The sequence below is a fragment of the Nannobrachium achirus genome, assembly GCF_963921795.1.
Source record: "Nannobrachium achirus genome assembly, chromosome: 9".
NCBI classification, from domain to species: Eukaryota; Metazoa; Chordata; class Actinopteri; order Myctophiformes; family Myctophidae; genus Nannobrachium; species Nannobrachium achirus.
Genome location: NC_137818.1, coordinates 25,174,954 through 25,201,454, shown reverse-complemented (window position 1 = coordinate 25,201,454; position 26,501 = coordinate 25,174,954). Strand labels below are relative to the sequence as shown.

The 26,501-nt window shown below is 42.4% G+C and overlaps 1 protein-coding gene across 1 annotated transcript in view; it reads left to right on the top strand.

Annotated features, from left to right (window-relative positions):
- The window catches only part of LOC308290733 (piezo-type mechanosensitive ion channel component 2), a gene marked incomplete at both ends in the record, with an annotated part of 47,095 nt that overhangs the window by 17,486 nt on the left and 3,108 nt on the right, over positions 1-26,501 (top strand). The window contains 35 exons of the mRNA XM_080732642.1: positions 75-183; positions 1,016-1,137; positions 1,589-1,648; positions 4,277-4,425; positions 4,614-4,778; positions 5,369-5,410; positions 6,125-6,228; positions 6,689-6,870; positions 8,741-8,917; positions 9,420-9,584; positions 10,286-10,486; positions 11,148-11,352; positions 11,458-11,559; positions 12,070-12,235; positions 13,152-13,395; positions 13,625-13,721; positions 14,264-14,423; positions 14,502-14,591; positions 14,781-14,863; positions 15,175-15,240; positions 17,281-17,393; positions 17,568-17,688; positions 18,034-18,105; positions 18,313-18,479; positions 18,820-19,031; positions 19,289-19,447; positions 19,587-19,771; positions 19,883-19,967; positions 20,059-20,317; positions 20,470-20,658; positions 21,043-21,253; positions 21,604-21,721; positions 24,622-24,769; positions 25,045-25,259; positions 26,338-26,496. Of these exons, the coding sequence (XP_080588768.1) occupies positions 75-183; positions 1,016-1,137; positions 1,589-1,648; positions 4,277-4,425; positions 4,614-4,778; positions 5,369-5,410; positions 6,125-6,228; positions 6,689-6,870; positions 8,741-8,917; positions 9,420-9,584; positions 10,286-10,486; positions 11,148-11,352; positions 11,458-11,559; positions 12,070-12,235; positions 13,152-13,395; positions 13,625-13,721; positions 14,264-14,423; positions 14,502-14,591; positions 14,781-14,863; positions 15,175-15,240; positions 17,281-17,393; positions 17,568-17,688; positions 18,034-18,105; positions 18,313-18,479; positions 18,820-19,031; positions 19,289-19,447; positions 19,587-19,771; positions 19,883-19,967; positions 20,059-20,317; positions 20,470-20,658; positions 21,043-21,253; positions 21,604-21,721; positions 24,622-24,769; positions 25,045-25,259; positions 26,338-26,496 (5,102 nt within the window). The remainder of the gene's footprint in view (positions 1-74; positions 184-1,015; positions 1,138-1,588; positions 1,649-4,276; positions 4,426-4,613; positions 4,779-5,368; positions 5,411-6,124; positions 6,229-6,688; positions 6,871-8,740; positions 8,918-9,419; positions 9,585-10,285; positions 10,487-11,147; positions 11,353-11,457; positions 11,560-12,069; positions 12,236-13,151; positions 13,396-13,624; positions 13,722-14,263; positions 14,424-14,501; positions 14,592-14,780; positions 14,864-15,174; positions 15,241-17,280; positions 17,394-17,567; positions 17,689-18,033; positions 18,106-18,312; positions 18,480-18,819; positions 19,032-19,288; positions 19,448-19,586; positions 19,772-19,882; positions 19,968-20,058; positions 20,318-20,469; positions 20,659-21,042; positions 21,254-21,603; positions 21,722-24,621; positions 24,770-25,044; positions 25,260-26,337; positions 26,497-26,501) is intronic.

Sequence of the window (26,501 nt, the reverse complement as noted above, 5' to 3'; positions counted from 1 at the left end):
CGTGCGTGCGTGCGTGCGTGCGTGCGTGCGTGCGTGCGTGCGTGCGTGCGTGCGTGCGTGCGTGCGTGCAACAGATCCTCTACACCTTCAGCTTCTGGTTGATGTTCCGACAGCAGTTGACGGAACGTCAGGAGGAACAGAGCCTGAAGGCAGAATCACTGGAGGAAGTCAAAGTCATACCACGTAATGAGACATTAACCATTGTGTTGTTTCATTGTAATAAAATAATGAACTAACTAATAATTTGAAGGTGATTCTTTGTTTGACCAGAAGCCTGTGAAGGTCTTGGAGGACGAGTGCATCTCTCCACTCCGACATGTCTCCTTTCCGACATGTCTCCATTCCGACACTAACCCTATCTCTAACCCTAACCCTAAACCTAACCCCTATGGGAGTGTCGCCACTCCGACAATAAGAAGTCAATTTCGGAGTGGCGACATGTCGGAATGGAGAGAGCCTCCCTGGAGGACTGGTGTGATGTGGTCAGTGGTGGAAAAAATCCTCACATGCTAATGTAAAAGTATCAATACTGCAATATAGAAATACTCTGAGTAAAAGTCTGGAATCCACAATGTACTTGAGTAAAAGTATGAAAGTATTGGCGTCAAAATATACTTAAAGTACCAAAGTAAAAGTACAACATTTTTGAAAATGGCAGATCTACAAGCTCACAGTGCGGCGTAGAGCTTGTAGATCGGCTATTTTCTAATGGCCACGGTATAAAATAGGGCTAAAGTGGTTTTATGTTTGTTTTATAATATTATAATTTATATTTGAAAAGTAACTTGTAACTAAAGTTTTCAAATAAATGTAGTGGAGTAGAAGTACAATATTTGGATCCCAGATGAAGTGGAGTAGAAGTAAAAGTACTGAAAACTGGAAAAACTCAAGTAAAGTACAAATGCCTCAAAACTGTACTTAAGTACAGTACTTAAGTAAATGTACTTTTATAATTTATTTAATGTACTTAATGTTACTTTACACCACTGCTTCTTTTCCTCTTCCTCTCCCTCAGAGGAGGAAACTGAGCCAGCCCCAATAGTAGCGATGCTGGTGTCAGCGGTCAAAGGAATATTGGTGAAGTACTGGATCCTCTTCTGCTGCTCCATGTTCTTTGTGGTCAGCTTCAATGGAAGTGTAAGTGTTTTAACACAATTTTAAAACAATTTAGAAAATACCAGATCTACATGCTCACCATGTCATGATGTGATACGTAACACCATTGTAAGATACAATACATACATGTACATACATGGGCATAGAAGTGCAATAGTCTTCTATAATGTCATTCACTGTACAAATGAAATGACATTTGCAAAGCAATCGCCTAATATCCTATACAGAGGTTGTCTGAGGAACACTACTTTACCTATAAGAATGCCAAAAGGTGGTCTTTGGATCCAAGGACATACACATTTATAGTACAAACACATTAGACTTGTGCCTTCTTGTAATCAATCACCAAGATGCACTTCTTGATGTGATTACATTCAAAAGCAAGCGCAAGTACAACCTTTTTTGTCTCGCAATTGCGTAGCGTGTTGAATCTCAGAGTTAAGCTATATCTTGGCAATTTGTTCTTCCACAGGTGATGGTCTACAAGATCCTGTACATTGTCCTCTTCCTCTTCTGTGTGGTCTTGTACCAGGTTAGTCCTTTCCACATGCAAGTCCTACACAATAAATACCGTATGTATGGTAGCCAAGATCTGTGGTAAGTCATGCTACATACCGGTATTGTCCACTTCTTCCGCAAAATATCCCTGAAGTAGTACTAGCACCTCCTGATCCTCTGAAAAGGGGTCCTTTAGTGAGGGCTGATTTAGATTTCCTTTCTTGAGCAAAATCGAAGGTTCCTCTATTAGAGATTGTCTTCATCCACGGCCATGGTTAGAACATCTCGCCACCTGCTTTTTTGGCATGACATGAGTGGGAACATTGTGTGCACCATATTCTGGGCCCTGGCTACTTTAACTATTGAAAAGTGCCGCGCTGCGAGCTTGTAGATCTGCTATTTTTGAATATTTAAAATCCTTCTAAGGTTTTTTGAAAAACCTACTGTATGTTTCTATCTCAGTGATGCTCAAACTTTTTCATGTGAAGGACCCCGAAATTGATATGTATTTTGCCACGGACCTTTGCTTAAAAATACATATAATTCAAAGATTTGCACACATTTTAACAACTTTTCAAAAATAGCAGATCTAGCCCCAGTAACTCAGTCCCACTCCCCCCCCACCCCCTTGTGACGCCCCTGATTGTGTGGGAATGATGTGTTAAGGTTAAGTGTATACCCAATGAGGCATTGGGTTATTTATGGTTATGAGTTGATAAGGGATTGACATTGGGTATCTATGGTTATGAGATCATGAGGTATTGATGAGTGTATAGCCATCGCCCATCATCACAGACATCAATACCTCATCACCTCATAATCATACATACCCAAATTACCCAATGCCACGTGCCAATTCGATTAATTAATACATCGCAAGCAAGCAATAGTAAGTAATGCAAGCTGAGAAGTGTGGTTCCCTGACAATAATTGATGGGTATGAGAATTATGAATTGTGCCAGTATCGGGTTACGTTTGTAAACTGTTCTGATGAGGGCGTGTGCTTCACACTGGGCAAGTGCATTTTTCTTATTTGTAAATGTTATAGACTCTGTTTCCCAGGAGTACATTATATTAGAGCTAACTCTATCTTTATTTCTCCTCCTACAGTACAAATGTTTTAGTGTAATTTGAACTCTGTTGTCTCTCTGACTTTATACAGCATAGAGTCAGAGAGTAATGTAAAGTACTGTGGTTGTAGAATGACAAATTGATTTTTCCTTTTTTTAAATGAAATCTGATATTCACATTGTAGGATTCAATAAATAAGGAAGGAAATCACTAATATTGTTGGAGGCTGTTAGGCAACAACACTAAGGATGTGTTGTTTCAGATTTCGAGATGTGTTGACACTTAAATTGTCTGCAGGAAATGATCAGCTGACTAAGCAGTTGCTTATAAGCATAAAGATTGTCAAGAGAAGGGTGCAAGCAATAACACACACGCACGCACGCACGCACGCACGCACGCACGCACGCACGCACGCACGCACGCACACACACACACACACACACACACACACACACACACACACACACACACACACACACACACAAACACACACATCCAAACCACCTTACCTGTGGGGACTCAAACACTCATCGATTCCATTTTGCAGTAAATAGTATTGATTATGACTCATATGCACTATATACACAACCATTTGTGCTAACGTTTTCCTGGTTTTCATCCTCATCTTGTCTTTCTGCTGACCTGCCAGAACTCCAGCCATTTACAGACAAGCCTAATGGCCTGCATCTCAGAGAAGAGATGATGTACTCTATGACAGCACTATCCATCTGTTTGCTTAACGTCAATTTGCTTTTTGACATCCTGGAGTGATAGACAGCTCAGTGTCTATCCCAAAATGACCTTATGGGTCAACTTTTACACTCAGAGTTAAACCAACACTGCAAATGTTACCGTCTGGAGAGGGATGGCTCTGGCAGAATTTGATTGTTGACCTGCAGAAATACAGGTCTTGCTCCCACTTATGGCCCTTTCGACGCTCGGCTATGGCTACATGTCATCAACTGATTTGTATCAGACAGCACCATATGGCTCTAGTGACTTCATTGACTGAAAACATTATTTCTATCTTTATACCATTATTAGTTGGCCAAGCACGCAGTGTGTAGGCACCTTATTGTATTTGTTAGTATAATTTATAAAATATAAAAAATATATTTTTATTTTATTTTTCCAGTTCTGGTATAACTTTTGCAAAGCAAGACTATGATTTCGCCCTTGTCCGTCCGTCCGTATTTGAGTGTGTCTGTGTACAGCTAATCTCCGGCACGTTGGACTAATCGGTGTGAAACTGCGCACACAATCCCTGGAGGGCAGAGCAGAACCTCTGCCCCAAATTTCTGGACTTGTTTTAGCGCCAACAGGAGGGCAATTTTTGCAATTAGTCTTAAATTGGTACATATTACCTCTATTGTCTTCTTATCAAGACGGGGACCTGTCAGATTTTTCCTATTTCTAGTCCGCTCTGGAAGAGGGTCCCTTCTACTTAAAACTTTGCAGCACAATCCTGATGACAAAGTTACGTTTTTTTTGTTGAGCATCACATTCGGGAACAAGGTTGTCGAGTCAATACTGTTGATGTACCTCATGTCTTTCCCATTAGCTTATGTCTCTATCTGTTCGATCCCTGCAGGTTCGTTATGACATATGGCGTCGGGTACTGAAGACATTCTGGGCGGTGGTGGTAGGATATTCCATGGTGGTACTGATCGCCATCTACTTGTACCAGTTCAGATCTGTTTCTGCACTCTTCAAACAGATCATGGGCATGTCTGAGGATGGGTGAGTGTGTAAGCTAATCAGGTATACTGAAAAAAATTAAGGCGATCCGGGCACTCCAAGTTAAAAAGAGGAACAGGCCATTATTAAATTAAAAAGTCAACTGCCGATATGTTTCGACCATACTGGTCTTCATCAGGGCGAGAACGCAGGTATCAGGTATACTGAAAATATATTTTCTCCCTATCAAGTCTACGTGACCTGGGCTTGGAGCGATACCAAACTGTGGAGCTGTTTGCTAAGATCCTACTTCCTGCTACCTTTCTATTGGCCTGCATCCTTCAGCTGCATTACTTTAATGAAGACTTCCTGACTCTCACTGACCTGGACAACGTACCTATCAGAGAGGGATCCAGGTGAGAGGACAGGGTGCTGGTGTGTGCAAGTGCGAGTGTGGGTGAGTGTGTGTGTGCGTGTGTGTGTGTGTGTGTGTGTGTGTGTGTGTGTGTGTGTGTGTGTGTGTGTGTGTGTGTGTGTGTGTGTGTGTGTGTTTGGATTGGTACACCAACTGTAAAAAAATAAAAAGACAGAAAACTTTGTTATCCAACCCTTCATTTAACATTGATGTGTAATATCAGAAAGAATGACAGAACCTAAAAGATCAGGTGCACAATCATTATGAAAATTACAATGAGAATTTGGCATAATATACCAAAATAAATATTATTTCTTAAGGTATTTCTCACAGTTGTACACTATCTCACTTATGTCAATGAGACCAACCACACTACACAAGTGTATATATAGTTAATTTTAACATAAATACAGTACAAACAGCTGTGTGTGTGTGTCTGCCAAAAAAGTTGGATACCTCTGTCTGTGTACAGTGAGATTGTACTGCAGAGCATAATGGTATGGTAGTGGTATGCTATAAATACATTTACTCTCTCTCTCTGTCTCTCTCTTTTTGTCTCACCCATTCACTCTTTCCCGTCTCTCCATCCAGAGATGAAGAGCTGAGGAAGTCAGTGAACGTGATATCTGACACGTAAGAACCTGCATTTATGTCTGTACAGACAACTGCTTATTGACAACCATTACTGACTGTAGCTCTTGTTGGCTAATGTATAATACGTAGTACAACCATCAGTTACATTCGGCAATGGACACTGTGGTACGACAAAGTATAAATTTGTATTTTAGACACTGCTTTACTGTGGACCTAAACTGTTTTCATAAACATCCTCATTTGGGCAAAATGCGGTAAGCATGATGTTGTGTGATGTAATAATGTGTTGTGCACTTAGCTTTTATCTGATTTTGATACGATTACTGTATGTGTTGTTGTGACACATCTGTGTTCAATTTTAGCTTTTTCTATGCCCCCCAAAAATCCCAGACTGACGAGATGGTTGCTTAAAAGCCTGAATAAAATCAATTAAACGGAAGAGTAGCAGACTGTGTCAAATCTTTACATGTCTATTTGTGTTCCACAGCATTAAAGAAAACCTTGAAAAGATCCAGAAAAAGTAAGATTTCATCGCCCTACAGTGAATTTATTTTTTATTTTTATGAAAGTAAATAAATCTCTAGAATTGATATGTATTCTGTATTGAAAGGAATTAACTGTATGCAGATGTTATCCAAACTGTCTTTTTTCACAAACGCAAATATTCTTTCTGCATTAGAGCTAAGTATATATAACACCTTTCAGTGGTATAATGAAATGTCCAATAACCAATGTTTCCCTGTTGTCCTCCAGGGTGGACAAGGAGCAGATGGAGAATGGGAAGAGTCAAGAGACTCTGGACAGCGTTGGACTCCAAGACTCCTCAGAGAAGGAGTCTGAGGAGCAGGAGGCAGAAGGTGTCAGACTCCTCCCTCGCCCTCCCCCTCAACCCCTTCTTTCCTTTCTTCCATCTCTTCTATCTCCCCCATCACTCCTCATTCCTTGGATCACTTCTTGTCACTTATTTTCAATAGATGCTAATCATATGACGCAGATGTATGTTGGTTACTTTTCACATATATTATGTATAAAGTAATTATTGCTATTTAGATAGACATATGATATTTACCCTGTCCACCAAGTTATTTAGAGAGCATGTTCTTAGGACAGAAAGACAAGTTACTTTGTACCATTAAATTGTTTTCTTTGCACTCTATTTACATGATTATTTAGCCTGTTTGTTGGGCTCTTTGCGAGTCACTCTGGATAAAAGCATCTGCTAGTGGCTAAATTGTAAATTGTAATCTCTCCCTCCCTTTCTTTCCCTACTTAACCACCTTTCCCTCACACATTCTCTCTCCCCCTCCTCCTTCCCAGACCATCCTCTCAGTGGTAGTCAGAAGCAGAACCAGTGGGGTGTGATTGTGGACCGGGCCAGCCTGCTGATCATCGCAGCTGTGACAGCCCTGCACAAGGCACAGGAGATGGGCTGGAGGTTCCTGGAGCTCCACAGTATTAAGATAGTGTCCACCGGTATCATCTGGGTGTCACTGCAAGAGGTGGGAATGGTTTGGGATTAGGGATGGTCTGTGTGTGGGTAGGTGAGAGAATACTATAGAACCATGCAAAAGATTTTGTGACACAAAAACAACAGCACTGCCTTCATCAGGGTTGATCAAATTGTGGGTGGGAGAGAGAGAGAGAGAGATTTTTATGGTTGAAAAGTCCAACGGTCAAGGTCACATTCGAGGTTATGGTAAATGGTGCATTTATATAGCGCTTTTATCCAAGGCGCTTTACATACTGTAGATTGTGCATTACATTCACCCATTCATACACTTTCATACACCGACGATGGCAGAGGAAACCATGCAAGGCACCAACCAACCTGCTCCCCAGGAGCAACTAGGGGTTCATTAATGAGATTAATAACTTTTGTGTTGAAAAGGTCAAAGTCACAATCATACAGGGTGCCCACTGCCCACTGGCCTTGAGGTCCAGGCGCATACGACATAGTCTCTGATGCCTAACAACTTGTTGCGGGTTCGAATCCTGATCCTGATGACCTTTGCTGCGTGTCACTCCCCATCAGTCTGCCCATTTCCTGTTAGTCTACTGCCCTATCAACAAAGGCATAAAAGCCCCAACACAAATCTTTAAAAACCATCACAGGACAAACTAGAAGCAGTGCTCTTCCGAGCACAGGTCTCCACCAGGCCGGCTGTGCATCCTGGTGGTGCTCCTGTATAATAGGCCAATGTAAAAAGGGTGGCATATGTTCTTCACCTTAGATCTTTCATGGCAATCGGACGCTGCATGCATGATTTGAAGCATTGTGTTCCAAAAATGTGTTTTGCTAAAGTCTACCTGCTGGTGGCGCTATAACAGGCCAATCTGAAAAAGGTAGCATTTGTTCCTTGACCTAGTGGGAATATGTGTGGCAAATGTCACGGTAATCGCAAGCTGCGTTGATGATTTGAGGCATTTTGTTCAAAAACGGAGCAATCTTGCAAACTTTGGAAGCCAATATTAGCCAATCAGGATGGAATATGAAATATCAGACGGATCGGACTTGATCACATGACTATAGAGATACTGTGTACCGATTTGCGTGATTTTTGGATAAAATCTCAAGGAGTAATATTCAAAAATGTGTTTTACATAAGTCGGCCCAAAGGTGGCGCTATAAAAGGCTGATGTGAGAAATGCAGGGCAAAGGTTTATCCTTAGCCTCTAGGGAGTGTGCTTACAAAGTTTGAAACTGATCGGTGGAGTTATAGGTAAAACCACAAATCGGCCTGTTATAGCGCCACCATGAGGCTGATTTCAAAAATTTGAAGTGGCATTTCTTCCTCAACCTAGTGGGAACGTGTGTGCGCAATTTCATGATAATTGCACTTTGCGTTTGGGATTTGAGGCATTTTGTTCAAAACTGCTCAATCCTACAAATTTTGGAAGCCAATCTTAGCCAATCAGGATGGAATATGCAAAATTGGACAGATCCGTGTCGATCACATGACTGTCGAGATACTGCCTACCGATTTGTAGGATCTTTGGACAAAATCTGTAAGAGTAGTGCACAGAAATGTGTTTTGCAAACATTGGCCACTAGGTGGCGCTAGAAAAGGCCTATTTGAAAAATTTAGGGCAGAGGTTCTAGATTGGCATCCAGGGAATGTGTGTGCTCACTTTGGCAGCGCCCGGGCCAACGGCGACTGAGATTTGGTGCACACAAACTGCGAGGACGCACGGACGCACGGACGGACGCACGGACGCACGGACGCACGGACGGACGGACGCACGGACGGACGAAGGGGAAAACATACTCTCCCCCATGCCTTCGGCTGGTGGAGACAATTAGAACAAGGCTTGTTGACTTGTAATTATTTGGAAATTCAGATGTAACCTTTGTATTGTCTCTCTTTCCAGGTTTCCTTGATGAACTTCCTCTTCCTGGTTCTGTGGGCTTTTGCTCTCCCTTTCCCAAGGTTACGACCTCTGGCCTCTAGCATCTCTGCTGTCTGGGCCTGTGTGATGGTGGTGTGTAAGATGTTTTACCAACTCAAATTCATCAACCCACCGGACTACTCATCAAACTGCACTGCTGTGAGTATGAGGCTAAGCTAAGCTTTGTGTGTGTGTGTGTGTGTGTGTGTGTGTGTGTGTGTGTGTGTGTGTGTGTGTGTGTGTGTGTGTGTGTGTGTGTGTGTGTGTGTGTGTGTGTGTGTGTGTGTGTGTGTGTGTGTGTGTGTGTGTGTGTGTGTGTTTCTAGAAATGCCTTAAAATAATAGGCCGCTAGATTCTTACAACCAACTAAATTCTGAACTGTAAATAAAAGTGAAAATGTGTAATTTAGCTAATTGTATTCCTGGGCTAAAAGTACTTAACATAAATTATGGACAAAAATCTTTTCATATATATTTTCTCAGTGAAGTGCTAGACCCCATGTCTAGTTTACATAAAAAGTAGGAATTGAAAAAATCCCAAAAAGGTAGCACATCCAAAACTCAAAAATCAATGGAGGACAAAGTACTCACGTTTCCACTTTTTTTATTGGCACACATCAACAAACAAACGCGTAAACCTTTTCATGTTCTTTGTGTCTTAGGGCCTGATGTCAACCAACAGCTCAGACATGGAGCAGGGAGCGGAGCTGGGAGGCAACACGGTGGAGCTGCTCAGGAGGTCCATTCTCTACGTAGATCTGGTGGATCCTGTCTATTGGTGTGGAGCACTACGCAAGTGTGAGGGCAGGATCCTTCCCTGTCTCCGGGTGAGCTGAAACAGTCACTGAGAGAGGAGGATTATGCTGAATTTGTTAAGAATAAAATATTTATCCTTTGGATTACTATAATTGTTTTTATGAGCTTGAAGATTTGCTATTTTCTTTTAATATTTTGAAAAAGTTGACTTTGGTATGTTTAGCTAATTTGTACTTTTACATTTATACATTTTTGAATACGCAGCTTTTACTTCTATACAAACTATTGTATCTTCAAACTCCATTTAACCATGATATGATCATCACAAACACTTGTCAATGGTTCTGGTGACCGATGTTACTGACTACGTGAGGGGACCTACCAATTACAATTTCTTTCTTTCTTTCATAATTTCTTTCATTTCATTTATTATAAAATAAAATAAATGAAAAAAGCTATAATTGGGTTATAAAAAAGTTATAATGGGTTTGTATAATAAGGGGGGTGTATGGCACAACTTCAGCTGGGTCACCACCCACCTGAAAACCAGGCATACTTAATGAACTGGTGGGTGTAGCCTCATAAAAACATAATTCACTTTCTGTACACAAAGAAATTCATGGCACCATCGTTAAAAAATGTCTGGGGTATTCACAAAAGCCTGGGTATAGGTTAAAATGACCTCAAACATGTTTCAAGGTGAAATATCCCTTTAAGAACCAAATTGGAGTACTTCTTCCACCACTGTTAAACACCATGCTCTGCATTGTAGAACCATCTGATGGTGCTGGGCCTTCTGGTGTTTGAGGCCACCATCCACCGCCACCAGCTGTACTACCGTCTCCATAACGGCCTGAAGACCCCGCCTTACAGCATCATCTTCCTGGGCATCACCAGGCAACACCTGGACCACGGCATCCTGCCCTGCATTAAATACTTCATCAACTTCTTCTACTACAAATTTGGACTCGAGGTACCCATTTAGACCTGAGGCCGATTCTGAAAACGCCTTCTAAAACCTAACCTAAGGTTTCTGAAAACCTTCAATTTCTTATTCCAAAAATGTAAAATAAATTATGTTGCTATATGTATAGCAAATACTGATGTGACACAGACGTAGCAGCCGGCCTTAAGGGTAATACAACGTATAGGTAGCAGCAGGTCTAAATGGGTTAACTGGGGTTACAGAAATGTATTTCTGTCTGCCGTGTTATTGATTTAATTCACTTGTTGTTTTTTTTACATACTTTTATTGTACATGTCTCCATGGAATACATAAGGCAGGGGTTCCCAAACGTATTTGTCTCAGGGTACCCCATGAATATTTTTTTAATCCGAGGCACCCCTACATTATATCTTTTTTCCTTGTATGTCCAAAACTGTTCGTTTTGTATTTATCATCTATAAAATGTACTAAACTAGTGAAAACAGCTGATCTACAAGCACACAACGCCTCGTTGTGTGCGACAGTCTTGTATGATGAAGCAGGGCTTTGCTTTACCAAAACACGTACTGAACTGACTGAAAATAACTTATCTCGCGGCACCCCTGGACTGCCGTCGTGGCACCCCAGGGTGCCCCGTCACCCACTTTGAAAACCCCTGACATAATGTACACGTTTCTCCCTTTCTCAGATCAGTTTGATCGTAGCGGTGAATGTGATTGGCCGGAGGATGGACTTCTACGCTCTGCTCCATTCTTGTGCTCTATTGGCTGTCCTGTCCCGGCGTCGCAGGAAGGCCATGGGGGAGGTGTGGCCTAAGTACTGCTGTTTCACTGCAGGACTCATGGTGCTACAGTACCTGCTCTGTATTGGCATTCCCCCTGCTCTCTGTGTTGGTAGGGTTATGGCTCGTTAACACAAATGTCATATACAGATTAGAATCAGTCAGTGTTTTCTACACAGTGTCACAGGTACATATTCTACTGTTTTGTGGTTGTCAGACTACCCCTGGAGGACCGCTATTCAACCTTTGACCTCAAATGTCATCAAGTGGCTCTTCCTGCCTGACTTTGCCATGAGGCCCGACCATTCATTCATACTCTGTGAGTTCCTCTCACCTTTCTACTGATTTCTACACTTTTGGCTGGACCAGCAGGACCAGCCCAGACACACAGAATGTGAAGAAAAGTTACAGCTAGCTTGTCATTGTCATTAGTAGGATGCTGTCGTCCTACAACTAGCACTGTACAATCGTTTTTTCGAAGGGACACCCTACTCCTAATTTCAGGTCCACTACAATGGATACACAAAGAATCCTCAGCATGACTCATAATGGTTATGGAAAAGGTTATGGCAAAGAGTAAAGTCACTTTTCCACTGGTACTGGTACTAAACTCTACAGTACCTTACTTTGCCTGACTATCTAGTATCTACTATTATCTAGTCTCTCGATTACAGACTTCTGCAGTGCTGCAAAAGAAAGTGAAAAATCTAGCCTGTCCTGTCCTGTCCTGTCCTGTCCTGTCCTGTCCTGTCCTGTCCTGTCCTGTCCTCTTCTGCAACTCTTCACTTTAGATTGGCCATTTTGACTCGTCTTTTCTTCCTGTCTACAGATGACCACTTCCTGCTGTTGTGTTCTTCACTGCAGTGGCAGGTGTTTGAGGAGGAGAACCGGGCAGCAGTACGTCTGCTGGCAGGAGAGAATGTAGAGATCAGTCGTAGTCTTGACCCGAGCTTCATCAACCACTTTGTAACTGTGGACAACTTCCTTCACTGCAGGTCTGAATCTCCTCTCTTCTTTTCTCTTCTTTTCTCTTCTTTTCTTTTCTCTTCTCTTCTCTTCTCTTCTCTTCTCTTCTCTTCTCTTCTCTTCTCTTCTCTTCTCTTACTGGATTATAATATTTGAACCCTAGTACCATGTCAGGACATGAACTTCTTCATCTTCTTCTGCAAATCATGACTCATCATAATTTATAGATGTTGGATAAGGGCAGGAAATAGCCGGAATCGTTTCAATTTATCAAGTGCTTTATCAGTTTGACCAACTTCCTGTGCAGTAAGTCAGAAGGCAGGTGGCTGGAGAAGCAGGAATCCCTTGTGTGAGTGAGGTTGTATTAACACCATTAAGGGATTGTTTGTCGTCACTCGTGACTCGCAACTTATGAAAGCTGTTCTGGCAAGACAAAATTGCTGAATAAGTAATAACAGAGAGATTGCAATTCTGGTAGAGACTAAGGTTTCTCATCACAATAGAGATTTCTCATTCTACATCAAATTCTGTGAAAATTCAAGTCATGAAGCTAGCTTAAAGGATACCGTTGGCCTTTCATAATATCAAAACGTAGATGACAGAAATATTCAAAACTATTTTTGATAACTGCTGAAAAGACAAATATTGAGCTAAAATACATTTGACATACACCACAGTTCACCAGCGATACACACAGTGACAAATTATCTGTTATCTCTCTCTAGAAAAGGACAACCAGCACTCACTTGTGAGTGCTGGTTGTCCTTTTCTAAATAGTTGTTTTTTGAACCATGCAGTGCACCCGAGAGACTATAGCCTACTCTTGAATCTTGATTCAAAAGCTGACGAGTGCTCCTCTTCTCCTCTCTCTTCAAGTTCTCTCTCTCTCTCTCTCTCTCTCTCTCTCTCTCTCTCTTTGTCTCTCTCTCTCTCTCATCTCCTCAGGACCTACCTGGACATGGTGAAGGTCTTTGTATTCAGCTATTTCTTCTGGCTGGTGCTGTGCCTCATCTTCATCACTGGAACCACGCGGGTGAATGTCTTCTGCCTGGGCTACCTGGTGGCCTGTTTCTACTTCATGCTGTTTGGAAGCAGCGTTCTGATGCAGCCGGTCAGATACACACTGAGACTGTGGGACTGGCTCATTGCGTACACCTGTGTTGTCATCGCCACCAAGAACCTGCTCTCTGTGAGTTAACATACAAAGTACAGAATCATACTGGTTCCTATTGGACTCTTTATTCTTCATTAGATAGATTCCTATGGGTACATTTTGTTCAATTCTCCCAGACTATTTGCTTCCTGTGTCTTTGCACTTTTCTTCCTGTGTCTTCATTGAGGTAGCTACTGTATAGTATTAGAATCTCTTCTGTGGTGTTTCATTACTTTTCTTCTGTCTCTCCTGTGCTTTGGTTCAGTTTGGTTCATGTGCTTATCTGGACAGCCTACTGAAGAATGGCTGTTGGCTTATCCAAGCTTTCAGCATGTTCTGCACTATCAAAGGCTATGATGTCCGTAAGTGTCGTAAACAATGTGATGAATCTGCTCCGATGCCTTCCCAGTAGACATAATATACTATAACATCAGCAGGAATGTCAAAGTTCTATAATATACTTGCATCATAGCAAGGGAAAATATTTTAATACACTGGATCTAAAATGTCCCAAAAGTTAAAGGCTTCCAAAAATGTGTGTGTGTGTGTGTGTGTGTGTGTGTGTGTGTGTGTGTGTGTGTGTGTGTGTGTGTGTGTGTGTGTGTGTGCGTGTGCGTGTGTGTGTGTGTGTGTGTGTGTGATCAATGCTGATCAATGCTGTACACGCGCGCATGTGCGTGCGTGTGTGATCAATGCTGAGATGCATCTTAAATCCAAAACCTATTCATGTAAAAGCAATGTTTAAGTCAGTTAGAAGTTCCGCTGCTAATAATTTGTCATCAGTGTGAACTTACCATCAAACAGGAAGTGATGTAACTGTCCCTTGTGCTTACAGTAGGATAAGCACATAGGTCTGCATCAACTGGCCTTTTCCCTGACCGGTCACTCTGTGTTTGTCATCCAGCGGAACCTGACGACGAGTGCGAGCTGCCAGTGAGCGAGGCTGGCATTGTGTGGGATGCCATCTGTTTTGTCGTCTTGCTGGTTCAGAGGCGGGTCTTCCTCAGCTACTACTTCCTCTATGTAGTGTCTGACCTCAAGGCTTCAAAGATACTGGCCTCCAGGTTAGTAGAACCGTTATAGAAGCTAAACTGAATTAGACACTGAACTGAAATGAACTGGACTAAAACAATCTTTCTAAGGGGTGCTGAGCTGTTTGAGGCCAAAATGAAGAAGCAGGTTGCAGCCAGACTGGCGACGGAGAAGAAATCTGTGGATAAATTGAAGATACAGTAAGGCAACACTATATTATTACAAAGTACAGTACTGTATCTGCTTAAGGAATGAAACTGAGTAAGATTACTGGATCACAGTCTTTATCCGATGTCTCGTCTACACCGTCTCCCTCTCAGCTCTCCTAATGTCTGTACTCTAAGAATAAAAGTGTACTCTTTGTTGACATCTATAATGTTTTCCTGAAGAATGGACAAAATCAAAGCAAAGCAGAAAGGCCGTCCTGAAACAGAAGACAAAGCATTGGTCCCTGCTGATCAGGAGCCTGAGGGTAAAAGCTACCTACAGTAAACCGTTTATTTTTCTCTATTTTAAATATGATGATTCAAATTCTTCATGAATAAATGTAATTAATTACATTTCTAAAAAGTCTTATTCTGTACGGTTCATTCACATAGCCTGTCTGTCATAATTACATAATGTACATAATAATAATAATAATATGTGGAAGGTTTCCACACTCAAAGTTATGCTCTTTTTCATGGGTAATGAACTAAAATGAAAGTTACTAAGCTATATTCAGCACTTAATGTAAAATAATGTTAATATAATTAATAATGAACAACTGGCCCTGTTTTACAGATGAAGATGAGAAGTTAAAGAAAGACGCTGGCAAATGGTGGAAACCTTGGGTGTGGCAGCCAGGGGGTGAGTAGTAATACCACAACATAAAGTCACATCAGTCAAATTCTACTGTAAATGACAATGTACAAATATTCTATCATTTTATTGAGATAGTAGTGTGTAATATCACTGCTTTTAGTTAATGTTGTGAAACAAAACTTGGTCTCACGTATGAACTCTTGTTGTATCTAAAGGTACAGTAAAGCTGGTTGCACACTGCACTGTTTTTTTGTTGCGTTTTGGAAATCCAAAATCTGGAGGCCAGGGAGAGAGAGCTGCGAAAATCGGAAAAGATCAACCCTGGTCTGAAAATAAATACGAAACGGGCGGCTGTGTGCAAACGTGATTGACATAATGTGAGGTTGATTTTTGTATTATGTGCTCCGAAATTCGTTTCGATATTCGGCCCAAAAAAACGCAGCAGTGTGCAAAGACCTTAAGAAATACATAACAAAATACAATATTTCAAATAAAGTATCTTGTATATATAAATATAAAGCACTAAACAACCTCGCTCCTCCATACCTCCTTGATCTCCTGGAACCCTATGCCCCCTCCCGCTCCCTCAGGTCTGGTGACGCAAACCTCCTCGTTGTCCTCACGACCAAAAAACGTACCTGGGGCGACAGAGCTTTGGCTTTTGCTGCCCCAACCCTCTGGAATGCACTCCCCAAAACCCGCAGAGATGCCCCCACCATCCAAACTTTCAAAACCGGCCTCAAAACCCACCTCTTCCATATAAACTCTCCCCCATGCCCTAATTCCCCAGTTAATCTACCTTATGTTTAATTGTTCTCCACCAGCCGAAGGCATGGGGGAGAGTATGTTTTCCCCTCCGTCCGTCCGTCCGTGCGTCCGTCCGTCCGTGCGTCCGTCCGTCCGTCCGTTACCAGCTAATCTCCGGCGTCGTTGGCCCGGTCGCTGCCAAACTGTGCACACACACTCCCTGGATACCAATTCAGAACCTCTGCCCCAAATATTTCACATGGGCCTGTTCTAGCGCCACCAGGAGGCCGACGTTTGCAAAACTAACTTTTGCCAGTACTCCTACAGATTTTGTCCAAAAATCACGCAAATCAGTAGACAGTATCTCTACAGTCATGTGATCGACATGGATATGTCAGATTTTCCATATTCCATCCTGATTGGCTAAAACTGGCTTTCAAAGTTTGCAAGATTGGTCAGTTTTGAATAAAATGCCTGAAATCCTGAACACAGTGTGGGATTTTGGTGAAATTGTGCATGCACATTCCCTATAGGCTGAGGAATAAATGCCATTTAAAAAAAATCTAATCAGCCTCATGGTGGCGCTATAACAGGCCGATTCATGTTTTCACCTACAGTATAACTCCACCGATTAGTGTCAAACTTTGTATGCGCACTCCCTAGAGGCCAAGGAAAAACCTTTTCCCTGCATTTTTTACATCAACCTTTTATAGCGCCATCGGGAGGCCGATTTATGTAAAACACATTTTTTTTATATTACTCCTTCGGATTTTATCAAAAACTAAGACAAATCAGTACACAGTATCTCAAGTGATCAAGACGGATATGTCCCATATTACATATTACAACCTGATTGGCTAAGATTGGCCTCCAAACTTTACAGGATTGGTCAGTTTTGAACAAAATGACTTAAATCATGAATGCAGCTTGTGATTACAGAGAAATTATGCACGCACATTCCCACTAGGTCAAGGAACAAATGCCACTCTTTTCACATTGGCCTGTTATATTAGCGCCACCAGCAGGTCGACTTTTGCCAAACACATTTTTGGAACAAAATGCCTCAAATCATCCATGCAGCGCCACATTGCCGTTAAATGCCAAAGAAGGCACCCTTTTCACATTTAGCGCCACCAGGACCTACCTGACCTGGTGGAGACATGTGCTCGGAAGAGCACTGCTTCTAGTTTTTAAATGGTTTTATTCCCTAGTCTTTAATCTTTAATAAAGTGTAAAGCGTCTTTGGGTACTCAGAAAAGAGCTATATAAATTTGAGATATTATTATTCTATGTTTTTGACAGTGATCTAATGTTGACACGGCTCTGGTTTGTGTGCAGTGGAGAACAACTGTGGCTACCACCTGTTTGACAGCAACAGTGACGAGGAGGAGGAGGAAGCTCCAGAGGAGAAAGAGGAAGTGCCGCCAACACAGAAGAAAACTGCTTTACAGGTAAGAGCCAGGATGACATCACCAGAGACAACAAGCACACATTGTTTTGAACAACATAATACTAAAATGTATTTTAGTAGCAATTAATGTATTAATTACTTTTGGGTCCCGACTTACTAGAAAAGTATATGAATGTAGTAACCTGTAATATTATCTGTGCCCTCAATACTGCAGCTGTTAAATGAAGCCTGGGTCAAGAACTCGAAGATAGCCTTGAGAGACTTCAAGAGAGACACGGAACAGATCAAAAAAGAAGTGAAGCAGAGAGAAAAGAGAGCGCTACAGAAGCAGCAAGGTCGGAGGGTTGTTGTCTGTTTATCAGAAGCTATGTTTTGTCATATTGGTAATTTGTGTTATCCGGTTCTTCAAAATTGCAATTACAGCCATCGTTAACCAATCAATACTGTATAGTCACTATACAGTGTCGATTGACATAATATACTATACTACTACTAGTATACTATACTACTACTGTATCGTGTAATGTCAGCGTACTGTAAGTGACTCCAAGACAGTTGTTTTGGGGAGCGCTCATCTTGGTTCACTCAACGTCCTGCTTGCATGCGAGGTTGCATGAGTCATTTTTTTTTTCATGAGTATACTTTGAATCTCTATGTGAAATCTGTACATCTGTTTCCAGGTATTGACAGAACGGACTCGGATGAATTAGAAGACAACTATGTGGACGAGGAAGAAGAGGAGGAGGAAAAAGGTAAGAATGATTTTCAGTGAGTAGCAGTGATGTGGAGGTTAAAATAGAAACAGGTGAAGTTGCAGTAGCAACTACACAAGTTTGTCATGACCTACACATTTTACCTTCGGTAGGAGATTAGGTAAACTTCAGGTAAACTTCACAGCTACAGGTCCATAATATTTGTCTGGTATAATTATCAACTGTATATCTTTCTGTTCCAAATAGAAGACATATTCCAGAGGTGCAGGCATAAAATGGAGTTCACATGGGTATTCCTCATGACCCTTCTTGATGACATTACGGAGAGTCTGAACTCATTCTGTAAGGACCAGCTGGACATCTCCAGAGTCCTGCGGTTTGAGCGGGCTTTACTGGGCCAGCAGCAGAAGAAGGTGAGACAAAATGATGATTTATCCTAACCAGCTAACTAGTGAGGCCTTAAAGTTGGCTGCGTCAGCTGATCGGTCTGTGTGAATGTGACAAAAACAAAAGAGAAATATATCTTTAGTTGAATCAATCATCCGGGAAAAGAAATATGAATAGAAAAATATTCTCGACCAGGCCAGGTAGTAGAAGTCAATCTTAGCCAATCAGGATGAAATATGAAAATTCAGACAGGTCCGTCTTCATGATCGATTTGCGTGATGTTTGGGCAATATCTATAGGAGTAATAGAAAAATATTGTAAATGAACACTCAGGATTTCACAGTGTACCTCTCCTTCACTCCGTAGGGTCGAGAGGTGAATCAGAATAGTGTAGCGCGGTACTATGAGAACTGGCTGTCTCGTCAGAACACGCAGGATTCGCAGGATGACCCCGATGACCACGATGACCTCCCCCTCCCTCCCCCCTGCTCACCACCTGAAGTGCCCTCCTCCCCCCATTCCTATGTCAGACTCAAGAGTAATGCCTCAAGGGTCTCCTGGGGCAGCAGTGTGTCCAGGTATTCAATGATGATGTGTTATGTATTCATTAACTCATTCAATCAATCAATCCAAGTGATGTCATTTCACACTTTTAACATTTTGTTTGTGAAGTGTTAACAACACTATTTGTTTGAAATCTTACATCTGGATCTACTCATGTCTCATACTGTACTTTATGTTTTAGTTTTAATTTATTTTACGTTGATAAAACGTGAAAACAAGTTTTCACGTTTTGCTATCCTGTTCGGTTTGCTATCCTGTTCTCCATTCCTAGCTGCATGACAGATGATACATTGCTGGGGTCCAGACAGCCCACTCAGGAAGATGACCTCGACTTCCCTTCCCCTTGTGTCCAGCAGCCTGCAGACCAGCTGAGACGGAGGCTTATAAAGGCCACCAATGTAGACCTGACCTCCTTAGATAGTCAAGACAGGTTTTTGGTCTTTGTACAAAAATCTCAATCTCAACCACTGTCTGTTTATCTATTAAACATATATATACATACAAACATATATATATATACATACATACATGCATGCAGTATACCGGTATACCTATTCTTTACTCCACAGTCTTGAAGCAGATATGCAACAAAAGGACCTTGATGAGATGAAAGAGGAAGACGAGGAAGAGGAGAAGGACGAAAATAAAAGAGAACAGATCGAGCCAGAGGATCAACAGGAGCTACAAGAAACAGCAGAGAGAGAGGAGGAGGAGGAGAAGGACGAAAATAAAAGAGAACAGATCGAGCCAGGCGGTCAACAGGAGCTACAAGAAACAGCAGAGAGAGAGGAGGAGGAGGAGGAGAAGGAGGAGAGGTGGGAGAGAGAGGAAGATGGACACACAGACGAGTGTCCATATGAGGGAGAGAAAGGTCTCGATATCCCTGAATCCCCCAGGCCTCTGAGTCAGGAGACAAGGAACCTCACTGCCAGCGAACTACTGCTCAACAAGTTAGTCATCATGGGAAATGTTATTATTAATGTTATTAAAATCACCGTGGGAAATGTTGTTAAGAATTCTTCTTATATCATCTTATCTCAGCATGTTCGACAACGAGGAGATTTCAGAGTCCGACAAGTTTTACAAGTCACTCCCCAGGCACCTGCGGCTGATCTTTGCCCTCTACAACACAATGGTGTCCAAGTCTGAGATGCTGTGCTACTTTGTGATCCTCCTCAACCACATAATGTCTGCCTCGATGCTCACCCTGGCCCTACCTATCCTCATCTTCCTCTGGGCCATGCTGTCCGTCCCCAGGCCCACTAAACGCTTCTGGATGACTGCTATTATATACACAGAGGTATGCAGTTATGGGACCACCTATCACGTACAGTATTATGTGAAGAATGCTCATACGCACACCAAAACGAAATGATCCAAGTACTCTGACCAAGGGTACTCCACTAGTACATACACAGGTATAATACAATAATCTATCTCATCTGTTCCCAGATTACAGTTGTGGTGAAGTACTTCTTCCAGTTTGGTTTCTACCCTTGGACCACATCCAAGTACCGTGGCATCAATGCTGACCGGCCCTACGCCCTGCCCAACATCATCGGGGTGGAGAAGAAAGACGGATACGTTCTGTTTGACCTCATTCAGCTGCTGGCACTCTTTTTCCACCGTTCCATTCTAAAGGTATACAGCAGTTCCACTCGAAGCGTACCATGATTCTAAAACTACCACAATTACATTTGAAATGTATTGTGGTTCCACTCTAAATGCAGCACTGTTGCATTCAGTGGTTTCACTCGAAATGTTCCATTCTAAAGGAAATGAAATGTACTCCATGGTTCCATTCTAAATATACCATGGTTCCTAGAGGTAAGAGTGTTCCACACTAAAGGAACTGATGTGTAGCATTTCTGTTCTAGACTAAAGGCACCATAGCTCTATTAGAAGGGTTGCATTTTAAAGGTGCAAATAAAAGAATCTCAAAGCGATTGAGGTGCTTTGAGGTTCACATGTACCTCTGCTGTACTAACTACTACCAACTACTACCAAACATTAATTACTGTACAGTGCCATGGCCTGTGGGACAACAAGGAGGTGGAGATGCCTGACTTCTTCAAGAAGATGAAGAAGAAAGCAGATAAGAAGAAGACGAGATCCGGGGACAAACAGGGAAGTGGGGAGGAGAGACCCAGCCGTCGACTGCTGTTCCTACCTCTTCAAACCTCCACTGCCTCCCTGTTCTGTCGGGGCAAAAATGACAGCTCTAGAGATTCTAATGGTGAATACTCATACAGATTTATATTATATCTTTAGGTAATATTTTACAGTTTACATTCAGCCTTAATTTTTCACTTGTGTCTGACAAACTGTTATATTCTAATATTCTATTATATTTCAGTCACAGTTTTCATTTCATTTTTTATTTATTTATTTTTTTGGCCATTCATGTTTTTTGTTTAGTTTTTAATTTAGTGGTCATAAATTAACTGGAAGGCGAACATTTTGACCAATGAGCAAGCATCGCCCTGATTTACACTCACATCTCAAATATTATATTGCATTTCCACCCTAAAACAACCACGTTGTCATCTGACAATGAGCCACAACACCCTGTGTTTTCTATTGGAGAGGTGAAGCCCAAGAAGAAAAGACAACGTCGGAACAAGATTCCTCTGACACGGAAGCAGATGATCCGAAAGCAGATCCGAGAGAGGATGCTACAGGCCAAAGCTACCATCGTAGAAGTGTACGTTGGTTAATTAAGCAATATTACACAAGAGGGTGTTGGTTATCGTGATTATTGGACCGCCTGCATTGCCGCAAGCACAAGCCTGAAGGGCGAGTGCCCGTAGGCACTGGTGTATTATTGCGATTATACCAGTTGCTCTTAAAAAAAACACGTCAACTTAATTTCATTGTAATTAATTGTAATTAAGATATTCGATAGAAATTAGTTATTTTTTGTCTGAGCTTCACATGAAAACTGATAGCCTAGCCGCTAGCATAGTTTTGGGAGAGGGAGCGCTTCAGCTCTTTCACGACCCGCACAGCTGATATCTTTGTTTGATGAGACCCGTGTGGTAGTGCTTATTATTCGCACAGGTAGAGAGCTATTTCAACCAATTAGATGGCTTCATCGGAACTACATGTTGTATAACACTCAATATTAGAGGTGTATGTTGGTTAACACTCAATAAACTGTCAAGATTTAGCTCACTGGATCTCAAAAATGTTCATGTCAAGGATCCCTGAATTTATATGTACTTGGCTGTGGAACATCATTTGAAAAGATTTTGTGCCAGAGACCCCTATAAAGGATTTGTAAACATTCACAATTTGTAAACATTCTTCAAAAATAGCTAATCTAAAAGCTCTCTGCGTGTCACGTTACGTGTTGTGACCTTGAAGATAAGCTTTATTTTTTATCAGACGAGAAAAAAAGTAGGACATACTGTAAGTGTCGACCATCCCACCCTTGCCTGGCGTTGCCAGCCTCTATCACTCACTTCGCTTTGGGAAGAGAGTCTGGGATTTCAGGAAGAGTTTTCATTTCTGGGGTTTGCCCCAAACCACTTGCCCCAAGCCTACAAAAACCACGTGCCCCAAGCATACAATCCTGATTGGCCAAACCTTGAAGCTGGTTGAGGAAATATAATCTCAATGGATCTGTGCCAGACCGTACTACAACACCACTACCGCCAGGGGGTGTTGTTGTGTTCGGTCTGGTTTATTAACCAGGCAAATCCCCCCCATGACTTATGTCCCATAGGGGACGAAGAGGAGTAACATCCCATCAATGACACAAAATTGCATTATAAAACTAAATGCCAGATGCAAGCTTAAACTGATCCTACTTTTTCTGGGGACCCTCTGGAATCCCCTCAGGGACTGCTGGGGGTTCCCAGATCCCACTTCAAAAAGACAACATGGCAGAGGTCGCACTTGCTCCACTTAATTGTTACTGTGTTAAAGTGTATTTCCTGAGAAATTATCAAATTCAAGGTGGGGAATTATGTTAACTAGAAGCCGTCTAGTCGGCGACCTGGCCAACTCGGAACAATGTAAATAGGGAATGAATGCCCCGCCCTTTAATGCAAACCCCATTATACCTGTTTTCATAGGACCCGTTTTGACCATCTGTCTGCCTGTGTCCATTTATGCCCATATATGGAGATATCTGTATCTGTCTGTCTGTCGGCGTCCATTTTATGTTCATATGGAGATCACTGCAGTTATAGTTCTGGGTCCATTTTATGCCCATATATGGAGATATCTGTCTATCTGCGTCCATTTTATGCCCTTATATGGAGATCTCTGTATCTGTCTGTCTGTGTCCCTTTTATGCCCGTATATGGAGAGCTTTGTGATTCTGCGTCCATTGTATGCCCATATATGCCATATATGGAGATATCTGTTTATCTGCGTATACAGAGATCTCCATAATGGGCATAAAGGGACACAGACAAACAGATGTAGGAGGAGACAAACGTAATGCAAACCCCATTATACCTGTTGTCATAGGACCCGTTTTGACCATCTGTTTGCCTGTGTCCATTTATGCCCATATATGGAGATATCTGTATCTGTCTGTCTGCATCCACTTTATGCCCATATATGGAGATCTTTGACCATCTGTTTGCCTGTGTCCATTTATGCCCATATATGGAGATATCTGTATCTGTCTGTCTGCATCCATGTTATGCCCATATATGGAGATCTATGCAGACACAGTGCCAGTTCCGGAAAATCCTGATGTCAGACATCAGAATCCGAACCTTTCGTGCTGGTTCCAGAAAATCGTGTATCGGGTCGGGTCGAGGCCGAGCACTGCACTACCTGCTGCGGTGGGGAACGCGCGTGCCGAATTTGAAATAGGGAATGAATGCCCCACCCTTTAATGCAAACCCCATGAATGCCCCACCCTTTAATGCAAACCCCAATATACCTGTTGTCATAGGACCCGTTTTGACCATCTGTTTGTCTTTGTCCACTTATGCCCATATATGAAGATCTCTGCACACACAGTACCGGTTGCGAAAACTCTGATGTCAGACATCAGCTCCGCATACGGGCATTCATTTTATTCCCATATATGGAGAACGCGCGTGCCGGTGGGACGAACGGTTCTCGAGATACGCGGATTACATACATACATACACACTCACAGAGATTTGTTGTTGACTCATGTGGCGTACGTGATGTCAGAGCCTTTTATGAAGTGATGTCACAATGAGTAAGCGCTTGCGCCGATTTCCTCCGGAACAGCCTGATGTCAACAATCAGCCCGCATAAGGAGATTCCGAACGTTTCGCGCCGGTTAGGGAAAACCGCGCGTCGGGTCGGGTCGAGGCCCGGCACTGCACTCCGTGCCGCGGCGGGGAACGCGCGTGCCGAATCTGAAGCCGGTGGGACGAACGGTTCTCGAGATACGCGGATTACAGACACACACGCAGACAGACAGACACGCAGAGACTTCTCGCATTTATAGATAGATGAGATATGATGAACAACAACACATTTTAATCTAAACATATGCGGTTTGGATTTTTATCAGCGAGGTGGATTAAACATTTGTCACACTTGGCCCTGCATCTTTGTATGAATCTGTACACATGAGTGATGCCATCCCCGCTCCTCTCCCCACAGTGCCCTGAACATTTACCTACCCATCAGGCAGTTCTTCTATGACATCATCCACCCAGAGTTCAGTCCTGTGTGTGATGTCTATGCCCTCATGTTTCTCATTGATGTTGTCAACTTCATTGTCACCATATATGGATACTCTGCCTTTGGGGTAAGGATCAGCATTGTTTGTGTTAAAGCTACCCAGAAGATTCTGTGTACACAGACACATACCATTTTCTATTTGTTTTTGTATGTGTGCAATCTGTGCATACATACAGTACATACAAGAATTAGAGATCCAGGCACAAACACAGATGCAGCCATTTGTGTATAAGAGAGAAACACACACTAACCATTATTGAGTCACTTTTTCTTTTTTTCTCTGTCTCTCTTTGTCTTACTCTGTCTCCTACATCACTGCTTTTGTATGATATCTGCCTACAGAAAAACAGTGGATCAGTGGACATCTCAGAGGCCCTAGAGGATGACCAGGTGCCTGAGGCCTTCCTGGTGATGCTGCTGATGCAGTTCGCGACCATGATCATCGACCGGGCCCTGTACCTGAAGAAGTCTCTGCTGGGGAAGTGCGTGTTCCAGGTGGTCCTGGTGTTTGGTATACACTTCTGGATGTTCTTCATCCTGCCCGGAGTCACTGAGAGGTCAGGGCTTCATCATTTCATGGAGGGATATGGTGTTTATTAAAGACGTGGGAATGCTGAGAAGAGAGAGAAACAGAAATGCATGTCACCGATAGCTAACTGGTTAATCGATTGACCACATCATGGAAATGTTCCCAGTTTTCATTCTGGCTAGAGACCCTCCTGTCTGTCCTTACTTACCAGTCTCATTCTGTTTTCCTGTATAAATAAGAGCAAAAATACAATTCTTCTTTTTTATGAATTTTGCAAATGCACGCGACCTTGGCAAGCCTGTATTCAGTACCATTCCACTTGAAATGGTATTGAAATGTAGCTTTATTGGAAAGGGATTTTAATCATTCTGGGCTCCATACCAGGAATTATATTTGGCTGCATCTTCTCCTCATACACTACATTTTCCATGAATCCCCAGTAATGGCTAGGAAATAAAGGTTATCCAGAAATACTACTACTTTGATATTCCTAATAAAATAAAAGGATGCATACTTTTACAGTATATTGCATGGAACAGAATGTGTGTGTGTGTGTGTGTGTGTGTGTGTGTGTGTGTGTGTGTGTGTGTGTGTGTGTGTGTGTGTGTGTGTGTGTGTGTGTGTGTGTGTGTGTGTGCGTGCGTGCGTGCGTGCGTGCGTGCGTGCGTGCGTGCGTGCGTGCGTGCGTGCGTGCGTGCGTGCGTGCGTGCGTGCGTGCGTGCGTGCGTGCGTGCGTGCGTGCGTGCGTGCGTGCGAGTGTGCGTGCGCATGTGCTTGTGCGTGTTAATTTCTTTAACAAGGTGGATAACCCCCCCCCACATCCTTATTAAAGCCAAGTCCATGCCAATGATTCCAAACTCAAAGAGTTGAAACTCGCAACAGAATCCTAAAACTGTGTTTCACAACTATATAAAATTGGACGCACCCAGGCTCAGACCGTTGCAACTTTTCTCTACAGCTTTTTGCATCGGTTTTATCACACGATATGTACTGTGCTTATTTATTTATTGCGGTCAGGCCTCAACATTGTTTCAAGGGACAGTTCACATGAAACCGACTGACTGATTAAATCTTCTCTAACAATCTCTTTGTTTCTCTTTCTTCAGGAGGTTCAATAACAACCATATAGCCCAGGTGTGGTACTTTGTCAAGTGTATCTACTTTGGCCTGTCTGCTTATCAAATCAAAAGTGGATACCCCAAATGTGTGCTGGGAAACTTCCTCACTAAGAACTTTAACTACATCAACCTCTTCCTCTTCCAAGGGTACG